We start from the raw sequence: 20,956 nt of genomic DNA, 5'->3' as shown, positions 1-20,956 counted from the left end.
ATGTTGACAGAAGATGGCGGGGGAAGAGAGTTGTTCGTTTGTTTGTGTGTGTTTGGATCGGCAGTAAAAGGTTACTCTTCCGTCAATGTCTTTCCCTTAAGCCCAAGACAACTTAGTCTGAACACAGCCCGAGTATGACCTCACTCCATGGTGATGAGTACATGAACAAGAGAACAAACACACACACACACACACACACACACACACACACACACACACACACACACACACACACACACACACACACACACACACACACACACACACACACACACACACACACACACACACACTATGTCCAGAATCTCATCCATGGGGAAAAAGCTGCCTTCCAGCAACCACCAGACAGACTGAGAACATGACAAAGACTAGTTGTGAGCAAGATCTGGGGGTTGATGGGTGGAGTTGAGATACCATGAATATTTGCGTTTGTAGGAACATTATGTAGGCGCGCTCTCAGTGGGCATTGAAGAGATGACAGTTGAGACTGTAGGAGTTAGATGACAGATGTGAGTCAAGAAAGTTAAGAGACAAGTTTAGCTATACAATGCAGAGAGAGAACATTGAGTGGGAATGATACATAATCCACATTTAGCTGGACAATAAAAACGGTTTTACTTTGTAACAGAATTAGATTTGTTCGGAAAGTTCAAACAAATCCCTCATATCAAACATCACATGTCATTTGCCCTTCAAAAAATTATTGTGGTATATCCATGGTACAGTGATGGCATCAGACAGTAATACCATGGTACAAAATGATTATCCTAACAATCTACAATTGCAATTACATAGTATTCAAAAGTACTTAAAAGGATACCATGTTATTATAATGGTAGGAGCCAAAAAAACGTCATTACCATTGCACCCGGTTAAAAAAAAAAAAAAATACAGGGAGGCACAAACTTTTGTAAATGTGCCCACTTAAAGGGTTCATGATGTGCCTTTTTTATTATTTAAAAATGTTCATTGAGGTTCACTAATAATATTAGGAAAGTATTTGGCACAAAAATAGTCATATATTTGTAAAACATGATCATTTTACACTGTCAGAAACGGTCAGTTTTGGTGCTGCCTCTCCTTTAAGACGACAGTAAACGCCAACTGTTATGATTGGCTCTCTGCTCTTGACTGACCTGCTCTCTCCTAGCCATCTCACTGCTGCTGGGTGGAACTACAGAAGCGATAAAGTGGGCATTGTGGAGTCATTTTGGCAGCTTGGTTTCAACTTCAGGAGGAAGTTTTGAAACGTACAGTATGTTCTTATAGTACAATGAACTCTTACATGTGAAAAGATCAAGGAAAATTGTATTCATCATGTCATGACCCCTTTAAGCTACTTTTGTAATGGCTATAATGGTGCTATTATTTTGAACTGTGCTATTCGATTAAAAACAGGGTAAAACAAAAATAATTATTACTATTCAAACAAGGATCAGATGGAAATACTATGGTACTTTAAAATATACCTTGGTACTAAATGGTTATAAATATACCATGATTTTACATCCAAAGTACTTCAAACCATGGTACATATAAAAAAAAAGAAAACAAAAAAAAGGCATTCATACGGCACCCTGTCCAAAAACTATGGTAATACCATGCGTTAACTACAGCAATAAATAATTTGATAAAATAGCCATTTGATAAAAATAGGGTAAAATAAAGAATTACCATTCAAAAAGGTATGTCTATGAAAAACAGACCTTATTATGCAACTGTTACTTTAGCTTTGGTTTAAGCATGTACCTGCACTGCACTGTTGAGGAAGCAGCTGTTCTGTCCCGGCTCATTTAGTAGTCCCTTGGTGGGGGCCAGTGACAGCATAGATCCTGGCTGGTAAGACCTGGAAAGATTGCCTCCCGGTCTCCTGAAGAACTTCACCCATGCCATTGGATTTGGGGTATCTGCCTTCCTGCTGAAGAAATTACTTGTTAAAGCAAATTTTGAGTATTGCTATAGTTGCAAGTCAAAGCTGGAGCACAAAAGTCAGAGATCTTATATTAGGCAGAATGTTACCATTTGCTTACATTGTATGGAAAGAAGATACAATGAAAGTGAATGATGACTGAGGCTGTCAGTCTCTAACATGCTGCCTTTATGTTCTACTTCTATGTTGGATTGACATTGGGGTGAGTAAATGATTTTGAGAGAACGATCCCTTTATCTCGAGGATTTAAAGTTCCATTTAAAAATACGTTCCAGTCATTCAACGAGTAACACAGAGAGCAGAAAACATTTGGTTTGCTACTAACCCGTGTGAAAGTGGTCTCTTGATGCTTTGGGGTTTGATCATTCCCCGAACGGGGAGGGGGATTTCAGCGGGTCGTTGCCGGATACTTTGGCCATGAGGCCTCTAGTGACTCTCAGCATAGTTATGAAGAACACATGAGGTGTCAACTGCAATCAGTCAACTTTTAAAGGGTCATCCATGTCACAGACACTCTAGTGGAGGACATCAGCCTTTGTTTTATGCAGGATCCACTCTGTGGAGAGAAGTAAAGTGGTTAGAGAATTCTTGAAGTGCTAAATGAATGTGAGGAAAACATTTTATATTTGCAACGTGATCGCTCAAATAACTTGTTACAAAAAAAATACCTCACCCAAAATTGCTCAGTTAGCTTTTATTGCATCTTTTGCCATACAAAGAAAGCAAGTGGTGACCGAGTACAACATACTGCCTAACATCTCTTGAAAAAAAGAAAACAATGAAGCTGAGGAAATTATTCTTGAGTGTGTGTCCCTTTAACCATAAACCATATTATACCTAAAGCATAATGATTGCATTTTTTTACATTCATAAACAAAATCTATTGCTTTCTCCAAATGGTGACACTGATAGCAATATAGAAACCTACATAATCATAAACACTGTGTATTATAAACCACTACATAATATGTGTTGCTATTTATTGCACCTGTGAGCCATCAAAACAAACCTTTGTTAGTTCACCTCAGGAGGACTGGCTAAACAACTAAAAACTTGGCAAAAGTCAGTAGGTCAGCTCTCATGCCACTGGTACAGCTGCAATTAATATTGTTAATGTTTAACTTTTTATGACTATCCTTTGTACCAAACATTTTTAATGGCATGGTGACGTTATCCAATACAAACAGGTTGACATTAATATAACATTTAAAAAATAAAAGTGTTTGCACACAGAAATAGGACAGTAGGTCTTTGGGCCACTGTTTGCACTACATAAATGAATATAACTCAGATTGTGTGGCTTGCTGAGGTGAGGTGGCTATTGCTTTTCTAAGTGATTGGCCTAGCAACTTTTGCCTTGAAGACAATGAAACTGACAAAAAAAAATCCCTTTGATTTACTTTGAAGAACTGACCTGAAACAACTTCAGTGACCAAAAAATCTTTGAGGTTTGAAAGGTGGGCTCTTTTGACCTGGGCAGTAAGCAACCACCAAGAACACCCTAGCAAACAACCACCCTACCATTGTTGCAGCATTTTTCAATGTCAAACACCCACTTATATTTTCTTCAGACAATATAAAAATAAAATGTTTAATGCTCTCCACCTTGACCGATGCAAAAGGACAGGAGTTGCATACTGTAATAAGAGCAAAATGGTTTGTAGAGTGAACTTCACACACAAGAGTTTTCAATGAGACTGTTGAAATACTGCATTATTTTAATACTAAAATGAAAGACAGAATAGGGCATGAAGTTCAGAGACAAGTCCAAAAATGCTACACAATTTCAGAACAATGGTTAGTTTTTGGCCGAGATCGTGGTGTGGAGGTCTGGAGAAGATCAATGGTGGAACTGTTTGATTTGGTGGAAAATGGGCCAAAAATAAGAAACAAAGACATCATTTGGTTCTTTTCAGGATAGCTTAAGCTTATTCAGGTACAAGATGTATTTTCCAAAAGAAAAGCTTCATGATTATTTGTCTCCAGCACTTGTGAAGATCTCTCAGTTTGAAATGGCAAAAATGAGAGCATACAAATATGAAACGAGTGACCCTCGAAACAGTCCCTGGAGAAAGTGTGCAAATGATTTAGGTTATTTTTGAACAGATGTGTGAATGCGTGTACAAAAGACAAACAAAAACCTGTTCAAAACCATTTAATTTGCACTGGTATTCAAACAATTCAGAAGCAGCTTTGTATGGTGACCCACAGAGCACAGTAGGACCACTGACCCACTAAAAGTACCTTTCCTAGGGGTTTAACAGAAAGGGAGCAAGAAAACAAGGCAAAAAACAGCTACATTTGAAATGTGGCTACAGTCTACCATAGCAACAGCATTCCAGGGTGATCGCTTTAGACACAGTGTTGCTAAAGAGCTCTTGTCTTTGGGATTAGGCTCGGATCTCGACACAAGAGACGCACCTCCATGTACACATCTCACAGTCACATATGTTCCATTTGGAAATTAATTTTGTTTAACCCATCCACACGTTAACATAAACATGCAAGGTGGAAAAAACGATTGCTCGTTTGGTAATTTACACTGAATTTTGACTACAATTTAAAAAGTAAATACAAAGTCAACATGAATCAGCATTCACAACCCATTTTTCTTCCATTGAATGGATCGCTTTCACTTCCTATTAACCTATGAGGTGATAACTTTTGTCAGTTTAACAATGGAACAATATAAACAGTCCACAATTTGTGCTGCTGGTCAATCCTAATCATTTTGCGTTTAGAAAAATCTACATATATTTACATGGGCAGAGGTCAGTATGGTACGCAGCCAGTTGACGGTAAACTTGGAGACTGAAACCGGCTGCAAAGGCACTGATGCTGCGCATCGCAATCCCATCTACCACACAACATAAGTAAAAACTATGAACATATGCTTTTAGATGTCGAGGCTTGCAGATGTTTGTTTTTAATAGGTTACTGCATTGTACTCGTGCTACTACTAAACTTTAAAGTCCTATTTTACAATTTGCATCAGAACGTGTTCAGGGACGAAATTATCCCACAGCGCACGCTTTATACTTCCTTGTCATTCAGATTGAGAGGAAGCTAGCGGTTTACGTGTTAAAAGCGATCCCGTTTGTACATAACTAGCCCTACATGTTAAACCCCTCAAATGACCTCTGTTGTTTCTTTAATTAACCTCTTGGTTAATGTTTAACCAATATTATTAGTCAAACAGATTGCTAATGCCGGTTAATCAGTTAACCGGTTTACCGTCTATATCCCTAGTACAGCGTTTCTTGATTTTATTAATCTGTTATTCATTGGATTGTGAAAATGGGTGTTCCATACCAGAATGGAGCCAGAACTGAATGAGAGTTTGCAGTCGAATGTGTAGAGAATGAAACATTTGGTCTCAGAAATCAGGCTTGCTGGGATCAAATCTCTTCTTATTTGCGACTATTGCCATAACCTTGAATTATTAATGTTAAATTACTTTGTTTGCTACTGGTAGGATTTTAGAAGAGCTGCTATACCTACAGTACAAAAGTAGCCAAAAAACAAAACTTATTTAGCTAAAATAATTTTGTCCAACCAGGTGACATCAGCCAAAATGGAAAGTTATTTCAGAGCTGTAGCATTTATTACGTTTTGATGAACGATTAAGACACTTTTTTTTGTGTGCTTTTTTTTTTTGCTTTGATGAATCATGCACAATAAGCCCCCCTCAGTTTTCAGTTGCATCATCACGGTCTGTGAAAAAGGTCTATTATTTAGAAAAAGGCATTGATGGTATATGATTGACAATGTGTCTTTCAAGCATCACATTTCTTATTAAAGAAATTTTTTTTTTTATTTAAACAAAAGTTTGATTACTCACATCCATAATCTGTAAAAACGACTTCTGTATGGTACTCTCAAATTTCAAATCACTGCTCAGTTCTAGAGAAGACTGAAAACAGGCAGGAAACATCAAGCCCAAATCCACCTCTACAGTCTTCTGCCATCTTACCATCACTCGCAGTAATATAAAGCAGTGTGTTGCAAAGCGAATCATAGCTCCCACAATCAGGTGATGATGTAGCTGGAGACCAGAAAATGCTGACATAATAGGTGGCGGTTTTTCTCCCGAGCTCATGAGCCACCGGTCATGGTCATTTATCCCAGCCTGACACAAACTTGGCCGGCATGAGTCAGGGTGAGGAAGTACTGTGAAAGGGAGGTGTAGAAATATCTGCCTTTAGAAACCTACACCATCCATACTGCCTACTGTATCAAGTGATTTAGAGTCTTACAAGGTCTTTATAATGACTTAATTTCTAATTGAATTTAAGTGACAAAACATATCAGTGGTGGCGAAAAATTGTAGAAGAGGGGAGACAAAGACGCTGACTTCCACACCTAGAGTCGCAAGTTTGACTCCATGGCGAGCTGAGCGACTCCAGTCAGGCTTCCTTAGCAACCAATTGGCCCGGTTCCTAGGATGGGTAGAGTCATGTTGGGTTAACCACCTCGTGGTCGCTAAAATGTGGTTCTCGCTCATAGGGAGGCACGTGGCGAGTTGTGCGTGGATGCTGTGGAGAATAGCATGAAGCCTCCACACGTTCTAGGTCTCCGCGGTAACGCGATCAACGAGCCACGTGATAAGAAGGGCGAATTGATGGTCTCAGATGTGGAGGCAACTGAGATTCGTCCTCTGCCACCTGGATTGAGGCGAGTCACTACAACACCACGAGGACCTAGTGTGCATTGGGAATTGGCCATTCCAAATTGGGGAAAAAAAAGGAAGACGTATGCCTCCCCAAAAAGAAAAACAGTGAGAAAGAAATGTGTTATTGGTGTTTGATCGCAAAAGTTGTTGCATATTTTCCTTTCAAGAGCCAATGGATCAATTTAAGACATTTTAAATTAGGAAGCTGAAGGCTTAATGAGAGCATAGGTAATTATGTCATCCACAGTACAGAAATTCCTTTTGCCTGGAGGGTGGAAATATCCTCGTTTGGCTTTAGGTAAGAATTGACTGGTTATAACAGCAAGTGGTACAGTGACATGTCATTTTTTAAACCTTGACTGAATCCAGACTGTAGCAAGTACTTTATTTTTAAGGCTGTTCTTGAGAACTCTGCTTTTGCCTGTTGGTGTTGCTCATCTATAAACAGTATGTAATAGGGACACCAGAATGGCATTTTAGCCCAGTCAACCGAATGTAGCCTGTTCATCTTTTATGAAAATATTCAATTGGTTTACATTAAGATTACATTCCTGCTTGTATAGTATCTGAAATTTCAAAATAATAATTATGCTTTATAAATTGAACCCACATTGAAGCATACAGTTATATTAATCCCAAATTTCTCTGCTTGTTTAGCTAATGTGCTTGTGCATTCTCAAGTTGATTGACAGGCCATGTCTGTATCTAAAAGGTGATTTTTACCTGTAAGGCGGGACTTCCTTTCTTCATCCGTTGACCATTGGCTGTTCCAATTCTCCTATTAATTTTGATAGACGTGACCCGTCTCTACTTAATATTCTCTGATTTTACTTGGCTTAAGAAGAACCGTTTATTCTGATTAACAATAATAATATTAACATTCAACTCTTTCTTGAACTGTTTAATCATATTGCTGTTTCCGCCATTTAAGTAATAAGCTACGAGAGGCTGCATTACAGAAATGTACCTTAAGTAGTGTTTTTACCCCCTTAACCATAAAATTGCTGAACTTTAGAAGGATCAGAAGTTCACTGATACCTTCTGCCTTTTAATTCATCCTTATTTTAATGTTTTTCTAAAATGTTTCGACTTGAGAAGCATGTGGCAAACTTTCATCATGCACTTGTAACATACTTATTTGAGGCTACAAAATACCACGCTACTTTCTAATGTCCACTGATACTGACCATAACATTTGTCTAAGAAAAAAAGGATACGCATGACCACCTAGCTTATTAGCCAGTAATACAGTGAAGAGAGTACAAGTATAGGCTAATAAAAATATCCAACAGAGGGAGGAGTCGGAGAATAATTTGTATGAGAAATATCTGCATGTAATGACAGATGGCTAGTTATGCAACAAACCTTTTTTTTTTTTTTTTTTTTTTACATCTATAAATTACAACAGAGCCCTAAAAAAGCCAGCAGTCTCATTTAGCAGGCAGATGTCTGAAACATTTGGGGAAGATACACAAGGGCACCATGACTCAATCCTGTCAATATGGAGAAATAAAATAAATAAATCACAACCGCAAGGAATATGAGTGGCCACATCCCATAGTGGCAAGAGCAAATACGTCACTCTGTGTGGAATAATATCATCTTCTGATCAGCATTATTACTGTTAAAGTAAATAAATAAAATAAAAAAAAAATCACTGAAATACAATAAACAAAACGACAAAATTTTTTAAAAAAAAGTTTACACAAACTAAAACAAATAATAAAAAAAAAAAGTCTACAAATTAATTTTGGTGTTGGATACACTTTACAACTCGCCTTTATTAACCATGAAAATGCCACTAGATAGCAATAAAATTAGATGGCCCACAGAAATGTCATGCTTTCACTTTATATATATAATATATATTTATATATATAATATATATAATATTATATATAAACTAAACTCGAGAACTAATTAAAAAAATTTTTCTGATCAGCATTATTATAGTTAACACAAACTAAATTAAGACAAAAACTAAAATTAACTTTCATGACTAACTAAAATAAAACAATTATAAAAACAAATTAATTTTAGAGAGATACACAGTACACTCTACATTTTGAAACCCACCTTCATTAAACATAAAAATGCCCCTGGGTAGCTCAGCGAGTATTGACGCTGACTACCACCCCTGGAGTCGTGAGTTTGAATCCAGGGTGTGCCGAGTGACTCCAGCCAGGTCTCCTAAGCAACCAAATTGGCCCAGTTGCTAGGTAAGGTAGAGTCACTTGGGTTAACCGCCTCGTGGTCGCTATAATGTGTAGTTGTGCTAAATTGCGCATTTGAACTTTGGATTTGTGTCAAGTACTGATGAATACTTCAGACCAACAGAAACCCAGGTGTCTTGAAATGCATTTTAAAGGTTTAAGCTCATTTTAACTTGACATGGCATCTTAAAATGCAGTGCTCCTACATGAGGCAGAGAAAAACATGGTCCAATAGTCAAGTACATCCATCTAGCAAAAAAACATACATGTTTTTACTTAGAAAAATCTATTAAAATAATGCTGTGTAAAACTGAAAGAAGTTCAGTGCATCTCCAGACAAAGAGCTGTCCAATTAAGCTTTCTCGTTTTACCTTTTACTTAAAGGATTGGTTCACCCAAAAATGAAAATTCTCTCATCATTTACTCACCCTCATGCCATCCCAGATGCGTCTGACTTACTTTCTTCAGCAGAACACAAAGATTTTTGGAAGAATATTTCAGCTCTGTAGGACCATAAAATGCAAGTGAATGGGTGCCAACATTTTTAAGCTCTGAAAAAAGCACATGGAGCCATCATAAAAGTAATCCATGCGACTCCAGTGGATGAATTAATGTCTTCTGAAGTGAAATGCTAGGTGTAAGAAATAGATCAGTATTTAAATCTTTTTTGACAAAAAAATTCACAAGGGTCGAATACATGCTGCCTCTTGCGTGACGCAAGTTCGTTGGCAAGTTACGAAAAATACAGAAGCGCAGTGTTGTTTACAAAAGAGGAGCACAGATAATCATACAGTATATAGTTGCTTCATTCGGCTGGTTTGGATACGTCAACTGTGGCGCAATCTTGGAAAGGTGAACAAAGAGAGCTGTTTGAATTCCTCAGACCGAGCTCCTCGCTCAGACCGCTGCATAAACTGCTTTTGTGTTGAAACAGTATCGTGGTCCATACAGACAGCTGCTAATAAGGTATCTACGTATGAATAACTATGCAGAGGAGGGTTTCGTGCTTGCTTCAGGCGAGAGGCAGTTTGAACTCCACCCTCATCAATGAGCTGTCCAGAAGAGAAAATGCTTGGGAAAAAAATATTTTATTTTTATGTTACGTCACCTGAGAGATACAGTGTTTTCGATCCTTGTGAATTTCTTGTCAAAAAAGTTTTAAATATTGAGCAATTTCTTACACCAAGTGTTTAACTTCAGAAGACTTAATTACTCCACAGGAGTAGTATGGACTACTTTTATGATGGTTATTGGGGCTTCAAATTGTTGGCACCCATTCACTTGCATTTTATGGACCTACAGAGCTGAAATATTCTTCTAAAAATCTTAATTTGTGTTCTGCTGAAGAAAGAAAGTCTAACAGATCTGGGATGGCATGAGAGAAAATGATGAGAATTTTCATTTCAGGGTGAACTATCCCTTTAAATGCTGGAAGTTTGTTTTGTAGACATTGGCTGTTTCTCAATGTGCATTCTTACGTTCTCATGGACTCATTCTACGCCATCATCCACTGCCGAAGTTCGATTCCAATGATGAGACAATTTTCATTTTTGTGTGAACTATTCCTTTAAGATTTGAAAAAATGAACTGGCTAAATCTTTATCGATTACACTTGCTTGTGCTTGATGCATGTGCCCTGCGCATGCGTAAAGCGAAAGGAAGTATAATTACACTTAAAATCATGATCGTGTCGGGACAGCAGATATCAAGATTTAGAGTACTGTTCTCAGCCAAAATAAATCATATCACTTCAGAAGACGTGAATTAAACCAGTCACGTTTTATGGATTACTTTTATGCTGCCTTTTTCTCTTTTCTGGAGCTTGAAAGCGTTGGACCTCATTGACTTGCATTGTATGGACAAAAACACCTCATATCTCCGTCAAAATATCTTTGTGTTCTGCAAAGGATCATCATTTCAAAGGTTTAGACAGGTGATTTCTATTATTTTAGGGTTTTAGGAATTTGGCAGAATTTTCTTTTAAAATTGTAATATAATGAAAATCCTTGTTGACAGCCCTATATTGAAATATCACTTTAACACATTGACACATGCCCTAAAATGCACAAACTACATAAAAACAAAATATACTGAAAAACCAAAACTAAACTACAACGAAAGGACAAATCCAGCAACTGACTGCAAATCCACAACAATTACTGTACTGTACAGAAAGAGCAGAGGCATGTTTAGACATGGCCACACAGCCGAGTCGAAACACAACACGCTCCCGAAACCATGAAAAAACACGGAGGGATCGCCAGAACTCCCAGAGGACTGGAGAAGGCTGCTTTGGCTTCAAGCAACAATGCTGCAGCCGTTTCCTGTGTGAGCTTCCTGTTGGCCATGTGTTACGTTCCAGCACACGGTCAGCACTTCAAGTACAGAGAAACCACAGGTCACACACTTACTCTCTCACCCATTAAATACAAGACACCATACATTTATCTGGAGGTGACAGATTTCATTCTGGTTTGAAATCTAAAACTTTTATCAGTAAATGAAGCACAATTTCCTCTCTGAAACATGCTCAACTTCCTAAATGTTTCCTGGTTCCCCCGTGGCCCGTCAATACATATCAAAGCTACAATGCAGGCAACAACTCTCTTTCCTCTCATTTCCTCACTGAAAAATTTAGTTTCCTCCAACATGACTTACAACATTTATTAAGGCTTCAGTGACTTCATGCACTATTATTGGAGTATTTAGTCAGACAATTCCAGATATTATGGAGAGGATTCCTGGTAAAGAATAACAAATAAAGCAGCTAGCTTTATTTGTTATTGTCAGATGTGAGGTGTCAGATGTTCAATTGAAAATTAGCAAAACATTTCCTAGCACTTATGTTTACCTACAGTATACGGTGTGCCAGTCTCATCAATGAAATTAATCCATATCTATATCTTATATAAACAGATGTCTCCCTGTATCTTACTCTGTAAATATCTTGCAGTATATTTTTTCCCACTTCATATTTGTCAACAGTATGCTTTAATAAAATAATGTAATTATTTTCATGCATCTTTTTCATCTCGTATTCGTGCTGACGAATCAAAAAACCCTTCATCAATGAACATTTTTGTCTGATCCAATAATCCAGTATTTTGGTGATTTACCCTACTTGAATTAAACGCTCTGAACACCAGCAAGCGGAACTGCCTTAAAACAGGTTAATTACCTCTCTCAAATGCATCCTATTTATACTTGAGATAATCACAATATCCACAATGTAAATGTAATATTGCAATTTACATGCAAAGACAATGAAGCAAGTGAACAGGTGAAAATTAACCAAGTTACGCGCTAGTCGAACGTAACGTGACTTGTTATGAATAAGTCGTTTCCATAAAAATCCTGCTGCCTGCAGTGCAACAGGGCTGTCACGATCATGAAATTGAAAACAAATAATTGCGATTAATTGTCCCTTTTTAGGACTTATAATGATTATGTCATAAACTGTCATATTTCTTAAGGTGCATGTGTGCTTCAAATACCTGAAAAAGTCATTTTTACATATTTAACTTTAAATATAAAACAATTAATAAAACAGGGATATACGAAGTTCGATTCCAATGATGAGACAATTTAATTAATTCATAAAGTATTCAGACCCCTTCATTTTTTTCAAATTTTTTATGTTGCAGCCTTATGCTAAACTTTTACATCAATCTACGAGTGTACCCCATACCCCATAATGACAAAGAAAAACCCAGATTTTTTATAACTTTGCAAATTTATTAATAAGACAAAACTGAAATATCACATTGACATAAGTATTCAGACCCATAACTCAGTACTTAGCCTCAAGTCTTTTTGGTTATGATGCAACACTTTGCACACCTGGATTTGGGGATTTTCTGCCATTCATCTCTGCAGATCCTCTCTGTCAGGTTGGATGGGAACTGTCGGTGGACAGCCATTTTCAGGGCTCTCCAGAGATGTTCAATCGGGTTCAAGTCTGAGCTATGGCTGGGCCACTCAAAGACATTAATAGAGTTGTCCCGTAGCCACACTTGCATTGACTTGGCTGTGTGTTTAGGGTCATTGTCCTGTTGCAAGGTGAACCTTCAGCCCAGTCTGAGGTCCTGATTGCTCTCAAGCAGGTTTTCATTAAGGGTATCTCTGTATTTTGCTGTGTTCAGCTTTTCCAGTCCCCCGGTCCCTGCCGCTGAAAAACACCCCCACAGTGTGATGCTACCACCACCATGCTTCACAGACGGGATGGTATTGCGCAAGTGATGAGCGGGGCCTGGTTTCCTCCAGACACGACGCTTAGAATTGAGGCCAAACAGTTCAATCTTCTTTTCATCAGACCAAACAATCTTGTCTCTCACATCTGAGAGTCCTTTAGGTGATTTTTTGCAAATTCCAAGCAGGCTTTCATGTGTCTTGCACTGAGCAGAGGCTTCTGTCTGTCCACTCTGCCATTCAGCAAAAACATTTTGTAGCCTTCCCCAGATCTGTGCCTCGACACAATCCTGTCTCTGAGCTCTGCAGGCAGTTCCTTTGACCTCATGGCTTGGTTTGTGCTCTGATATGCATTTTCAGCTGTGAGACCTTTTATAGACAGGTGTGCGCCTTTCCAAATCATCTCCAATCAATTGAATTTGACACAGGTGAACTCCAAAGTATAGAAACATATTAAAGATGATCCAGAGAAATGGGATAAATTTCAAGTGTCATAGAAAAGGGTCTGAATACTTATGTCAATGTGATATCTCAGTTTTTTCTTTTTAATACATTTGCAAAGAAATCCAAATTCTGGTTTTGCTTTGTCATTATGGGGTATGGAGTGTAGATTGATGTGGGATTTTTTTTAAAAAGCATTTTAGCATAATGTTGCAACATAAAACGTAACAATAAATTTAGGGGTCTAAATAATTTATGAATGCACTGTATGATTTCCTTTTAAGGCTTTATGTCAAATGTATGAATGGCATGAAAAACAAGCCTTAAAATTGTAAAAAATTCTAAAAACTTAAAATATTTCAATACTTTAGACAACGTTAGTTTGGCAATTTTACATTTATACTGGTGTTTTTGGATTTTTCATATATTATATTATTCATTATATTATGTAATACACTCAACTAAAGGATTATTAGGAACACCTGTTCAATTTCTCATTAATGCAATTATCTAATCAACCAATCACATGGCAGTTGCTTCAATGCATTTAGGGGTGTGGTTATGGTCAAGACAATCTCCTGAACTCCAAACTGAATGTCAGAATGGGAAAGAAAGGTGATTTAAGCCATTTTGAGCGTGGCATGGTTGTTGGTGCCAGACGGGCCGGTCTGAGTATTTCACAATCTGCTCAGTTACTGGGATTTTCACGCACAACCATTTCTAGGGTTTACAAAGAATGGTGTGGAAAGGGAAAAACATCCAGTATGCGGCAGTCCTGTGGGCGAAAATGCCTTGTTGATGCTAGAGTTCAGAGGAGAACGGGCCGACTGATTCAAGCTGATAGAAGAGCAACTTTGCCTGAAATAACCACTCGTTACAACCGAGGTATGCAGCAAAGCATTTGTGAAGCCACAACACGCACAACCTTGAGGCGGAAGGGCTACAACAGCAGAAGACCCCACCGGGTACCACTCATCTCCACTACAAATAGGAAAAAGAGTCTACAATTTGCAAGAGCTCACCAAAATTGGACAGTTGAAGACTGGAAAAATGTTGCCTGGTCTGATGAGTCTCGATTTCTGTTGAGACATTCAGATGGTAGAGTCAGAATTTGGCGTAAACAGAATGAGAACATGGATCCGTCATGCCTTGTTACCACTGTGCAGGCTGGTGGTGGTGGTGTAATGGTGTGGGGGATGTTTTCTTGGCACACTTTAGGCTCCTTAGTGCCAATTGGGCATCGTTTAAATGCCACGGCCTACCTAAGCATTGTTTCTGACCATGTCCATCCATTTATGGCCACCATGTACCCATCCTCTGATGGCTACTTCCAGCAGGATAATGCACCATGTCACAAAGCTCGAATCATTTCAAATTGGTTTCTTGAACATGACAATGAGTTCACTGTACTAAAATGGCCCCCACAGTCACCAGATCTCAACCCAATAGAGCATCTTTGGGATGTGGTGGAACGGGAGCTTCAGGCCCTGGATGTGCATCCCACAAATCTCCATCAACTGCAAGATGCTATCCTATCAATATGGGCCAACATTTCTAAAGAATGCTTTCAGCACCTTGTTGAATCAATGCCACGTAGAATTAAGGCAGTTCTGAAGGCGAAAGGGGGTCAAACACAGTATTAGTATGGTGTTCCTAATAATCCTTTAGGTGAGTGTAGTTACAAATGTCTGTATTCTTCACTTTCACACGTTATTTTAATGCTCTTTGATTAATTCCACTAGCCCTTGTTTCTCATGAAGCAAAAAATTATGAAACAAAATCTCAAAGGTTATCACTCCACAGAAATAGACTACATGTGCGTCTCCTCTGTCACTGCATGTCATTAACACTGCATGTATGAACCCGCAATGCCGTTTGCCATTACAAGATCATTTAAAATGAAGCCTGAGCACTTTACATTCACTGTCAAAGTTTCTCTTTGTTCATTTATATTTTTATGGGATTTTGGGGCGAGTTCTCCTCATATCCTCTGTTGACGACGCGCACATCAGGGCTCTTGAGGAGTAGTTCACGTGTTCTTCTGGACAGGAGCTTCTGCTGTGTGGCTCAGTGACGTCAGAGTTCAACTCAATGATACGCAAACGCTCCATTGATTGGAATTTGAAATGCACAATAATCACGGTTATTTCAAATAATCACGGTTATCTCAAATAACCATGGTTAGATCAAGTAACTGCGATCAGAAGATTTTTTTTTTAATAATTGCGACAGGCCTTCAATGCAATATCCTAAACAGACGAAACATAGAAAAGTAATTACAGTCTCTAAAGCATGAAGATTTCAGAATACAGTAGGCTAACTTTGAAAAAAGTAGCTAAAACCTCTGTATCCTCGTTATATGCTATGTTTAAATTGAGAAAATGTTGATACCTTTTTTCTAAATGTTTGCATATTTGATTAAAGTTTGATCTGTTACAGTTTGACACACGTGCACCATTTTTCACATTATCATTAACCAAAAGATGTTATTTCTGTTGACTAAAATGATATGCCATTTTAGTCAGAGTACAATTTGACTGACATTGAATATGACATGATAAAATCTTGTCTAATTTTAAGGACATTTTCATCAAGACTAAAACGCATTTTACGCATATATTTACATACAGTATACACATACAATATGTCAGTTCTTTATAAGTAGCTATAGAATGACAAACTTTATGAAGTTTAAAGAAACAGTTCACCCATATGAAAATTCAGATCTGATTTGACAGTAAATCACAACTCCTCTACTCTACTCTACTCTACTCTACTCTACTCTACTCTACTCTACTCTACTCTACTCTACTCTACTCTACTCTACTCTACTCTACTCTACTCTACTCTACTCTGAAAGTGATTGTATCCTTTCAGAGGTTTTATTATATGATGCACGTGTCGCATTGAAACTTTTATGACACTTTTGTGTGCTTTTTACTTTATATTCTTTAAAATATCTCCTTATGTGCTTTGCAGAAAAAAATAAACTCATACAGGTTTGGAATGACATGAGGGTAAGTAAAAATAACAATGTTCATTTTCGAGTATCCCTTTTAAACATTGTATATTTTCTATAAACAATTCAGTGTCAGATAGAACATTTGTTGAAACAACTTTTAGGGTGATTCACAAATGTAACAATCATTGTTAAACCTGAATCACATACCTGTCATACACGCACACACATGCACGTTTTACTCAAATACAGTACGTATAGACGCCTACAAGGCAACTATGTTTGCACATTGGTAACTTTACATGTGAAATCATCCTAGTTTCCACGAACCTGATCTGCATAGCTGGTTTTCTTTGAATCTCCTCCCAGAACAATTCAATAAATTTTCTTCAGGTAACGCCTTGCTTGCAAAATAATGTGACAGGGTCTAGCTGTGAATCCGTACCTATATATGACCTGATATGAAATCAGTTTTCATACACATGTGAATGACTGATGTATGGGTTGTTAGGAAACAGAACTGTTCTGAGATGAGACAGTGGTATAGGGAAAGACAGACAGTTTTGCGAAATGTCACCCCTATTTCACAGGTTACACTTGGGAGTAAAGAAATTTCAACATGCCAGAAACCAAATAAATTTTGCTTTGCCTCACAATATACCAGACAAGTTTAAAAATACACAATTGCTTAATTGATATGTTGATCTACATTTTGGTCACTAGGACTAAAACTGATTAGTTTACTTTGATACTAGACTAATATCCACACAAATGAAGATAGATGTAGTATAAATACTGATGACATAATTCTCCAGAGAGATCAGAGAGATAAATAGAAAATGCAAATGTGCATGACATGCTTCTTTTCTAGTGTCCATTACACAAAATGAGCAGATGCAAAGCCGACTTAACTAGACTCTTGTGAATAAGGGATACATTTCTGTATGATATTCAAATGAATTGCCTGTGCAGCAATACTTTAATGAGGAGAGTGACTTGGCAGGTAAGTGGAGCCAATTTAATCTGTTTATTTAGCTGTAATGTTTGTGGCAAAGAAACAAATAAATAACATTTGCAACCCCAGATGCAATCTCCTAACTTCTGTGATACAGAAAGGCTAAAACAACTTAAAACAACAGAAATTCTTCTTCAACAATAAATAATAATAATAAAAATGTCTCAGAGATGTTTGTGATTGAATGGATTCTTGATATATCTTTTCAATATCTACATCTAATTATAGGCCACACACACACACACATATATATATATATATGTGTGTGTCTGTGTGTGTATATAATATATATGGATATATATACACGTGTCAGATATTACCTTTTACATTTAGGATTTGCTTTTGATCCTTTATGAGGGCATATTTTTATGTCAATTACATCAATTAACAAATGTATTAATACAAATTCTCAAGACTGAGGATTTATTATCTCTTACCCCAAGAATAAAATCAATATCAAATGCCATAATACAGAATAATATGTTTAACTAGGACTACAATAGAATATTAAGACTAATATCAGATGTTACAAATTAAAGAACCAATACAAATGTATTACTAGGGCATTAGTAATAAAGGTTTTTTTTTTGTCCCAAGCCCCCATTGAGAGAGAGAGAGAGAGAGATAAAAAGCAATGAGGGTCTTCTACATGATCAAAAATACTATTCGACATGAAATTCCAATTCAAACCTGGCTAAAAATCCTACAAGCAATAATTGAACCCATTGCTCTGTATGGCAGCGAGATATGGGGACCTCTAAAAACCCAAGATTTTTCAAAATGGGAAAAAGAGGCTATCGAAACTCTGCACACCCAAATTTGTAAAAGCATCCTTAAAGTAAACAGAGCGACACCAAACAACTCTTGCAGAGCTGAATTAGGACAATACCCCCTATTGATCAATATCCAAAAAAGAGCTGTGAAATTCTACCAGCACCTGAAGCGCAGTGACCCGAGCTCTTACCAGGCCGAAGCCCTGCGGTGTCAGGAGCAGAACCGGCCCCGGAGCGCACTCTCACAGCTGATGCTCAAACTACAGCCAGACCAGCACAGCACTATCTGGCCCAACCAAATTATAAAATTACAAAAACTAAATTACATTACCTGTTGGAAAGATGCTACTAAATCACAAAAAAGATGGAACTCTATTTAAACCTGAAAAGAGATTATAAACCAGCAGAATACCTGAGCTGTGTAAAAGAGCATAAAGTGAGAAAGACCCTGACCAGATACAGGCTGAGTGCCCACTGTCTGGCTGTAGAGAGAGGACGGCACCGGCAGAGGTGGCAGCCGAGAGAGCAGAGACTGTGTTCTCTGTGCTCTCAGAGAGAGGTGGAGACAGAAGAACACTTCCTCATACACTGTGATCACTATCACAGCATTAGATCGGACTATTTCACTAGATTCCAACAACTAGAACCAAATTTTATGGCATTACCAAATTCAGATAAATTAAATTATATTTTGGGAGAAAACTCCAGCTCAATCATAACAGCAGCAAAGTATGTAACAGCCTGCCACAAACTACGAGAGTCAGCCAGTGGACAAAACTAGGGTCTGAATGTTGGTTCAAATTTTTTTTTTTTTTTTGATATATAAATGTATTCATGCATTTTTTCACTGATTAATTTTATTGATTATTTGTTCATTGCCTATGTAATGGCCAATGCTTTGGCAATACTGTACAAGTCATGCCAATAAAGCTCATTTGAATTGAATTGAATTGAGAGAGAGAGAGAGAGAGAGAGAGAGAGAGAGAGAGAGAGAGAGCTACTTTAACAAAACCAAACAGCCCCTTTACCGATTTGTGGAATGTTTACATATAAAATTATTCCTTACAATTTTAATTGCCTATGATTTGTGGAATGTTTACATTTAAAATCATTCCTTACAATGTTAATTGCCTATGATTTGTGGAATGTTTACATTTAAAATAATTCCTCACAATGTTAATAGCCTATATTTCAATGACACAATGAACAAAAGTTTCTATATGAAACTTTTCTGTATCTCTCAGAGATGTAGCCAAGAAGCAATAGTCTCGACGAGTTTCATTAATGCAAAAACACAATCGGATTGTTATTAGTGTAGATCTCAGAGTCTCAAATACGCCATGAATACACCTGTTTGTAGTGACATCTGTACAGCAGTTCATATTTTCGTGAATGTTTTAACTCCATAACACACAGACACGAATGTTGCAACACCATAAGATGTGTGTAGACTACTTTTAAAAGGTAACATTTTAACAAAATAGTCGATTTGTGAATTTGTTATGTAAACGTATTAAATTAAGAAAATACACTAAATAAATACACACGCGCGCGCACAAACACACAATGGGAGTTTTCAGCAGTTCAATCTGGATGTTGCGGCTATTCGTCTACCTGATTTAGGTACATGTCCGCCACATGCGCACTGGCGCATGAAACATGGCGAAGAAAAAGTTTGATCAAAACAAAATGTACTGACGTGACAAGAGGTATCGACTCACCATTTGAGCAGTAATCGCGAGTGTTATTCCTGCAATTCTGTCCGTTTCCAGTGAGATTACTAATAATGAGAAATTCCCATTGTATTCTCCGTCAAACTGCTGGACTGACACAAGCGGAAGCGTCACGCGACTCTGTATATCCACTACATACTATAACATCATGTTCGCCTTTTGTAATGACCATTGACTATTGTTCTCTTTCCATTTCCTTATTCCAAAATGCTATCCAGTGAACTGATATGTCCCCGTAGTAGTCCTATGTGTGTATTACTAACATGAGCGGCAGTAGTGAACGCCGGAGTTTACTTACTGACTGCGTACACCTGAAATTCTGGATTCGAGCTGGTTTCGGTGCTGAGGTCAAACCCCGCCTCTGCTCGTGTGCACTATTTACTGCAGTCCCGGCGAAGGGAGGAGTTACCCTCACAGTTTTGCTATCCACTGCCTTTTCACACTTTTCTCTGCTGTGTCGGAACAGAGCTACTACTCATTTGGATGGCGATACACAGCGGCTGTGTTATAAATTCTAGTGCGCTGCCTACATAGACAGTGTTTTGGTGCTGAGTGCTTGTGTGAGAGCTGCGCTGCCTCGGTACGCGTCTGCTGGTGCCTAAAATGCTGTCTAGGTAGGCAGCTACTTAGGTTATAAGCACATGCCCTGTTACAGGTGTGCCTTTGCTGTGCAAGAGGAATATCATACCACCTTATGCCATTTGCTAATGCCATTCTCCTCTTATTATTTCTGTGGTAGCATATATTTGGTGAATAAAAGTACCAATTTCTTTCCATAAGTGCAAAATCTGTTCATTATTCCAAACTTTTGGCCACCAATATATATATATATATATATATATATATATATATATATATATATATATATATATATATATATATATATATATATATATTAGTACTGTGCAAAAGTCTGTTTCACAAAAGCATTTGTCTTTAGATGGTTATTTACATCTTGCCAATAGGAAATATGAATTTAGACTCCCAAACATTACTTTTGCAAATAGAAAAGAGAAAAGAGAAGAACAGCGA

General features: G+C 37.6%; 1 protein-coding gene across 3 annotated transcripts in view; it reads right to left on the bottom strand.

Moving 5' to 3' along the window:
- Positions 1–20,316, bottom strand: part of LOC127650620 (inactive ubiquitin carboxyl-terminal hydrolase 53-like) — a 66,591-nt gene extending 46,275 nt beyond the window's left edge. Inside the window, exons 1-3 of one of the 3 annotated variants that reach the window (XM_052136156.1) lie at positions 20,223–20,316; positions 2,256–2,486; positions 1,750–1,918 (exon numbers count right to left, since the gene is read on the bottom strand). In XM_052136156.1, coding sequence (XP_051992116.1) covers positions 1,750–1,918; positions 2,256–2,296 — 210 coding nt within the window. In that variant the 5' untranslated portion in view covers positions 2,297–2,486; positions 20,223–20,316. Of the gene's footprint in view, positions 1–1,749; positions 1,919–2,255; positions 2,487–19,912 lie in introns of all 3 variants that reach the window. The other 2 variants (XM_052136146.1, XM_052136166.1) reach the window with 2 other exon arrangements.
- Between the last annotated feature and the right edge of the window lie 640 nt (positions 20,317–20,956).

The sequence above is a fragment of the Xyrauchen texanus genome, chromosome 1 (assembly GCF_025860055.1).
Source record: "Xyrauchen texanus isolate HMW12.3.18 chromosome 1, RBS_HiC_50CHRs, whole genome shotgun sequence".
Taxonomy (NCBI): Eukaryota; Metazoa; Chordata; class Actinopteri; order Cypriniformes; family Catostomidae; genus Xyrauchen; species Xyrauchen texanus.
This window is presented reverse-complemented; position numbering and strand designations above follow the sequence as displayed.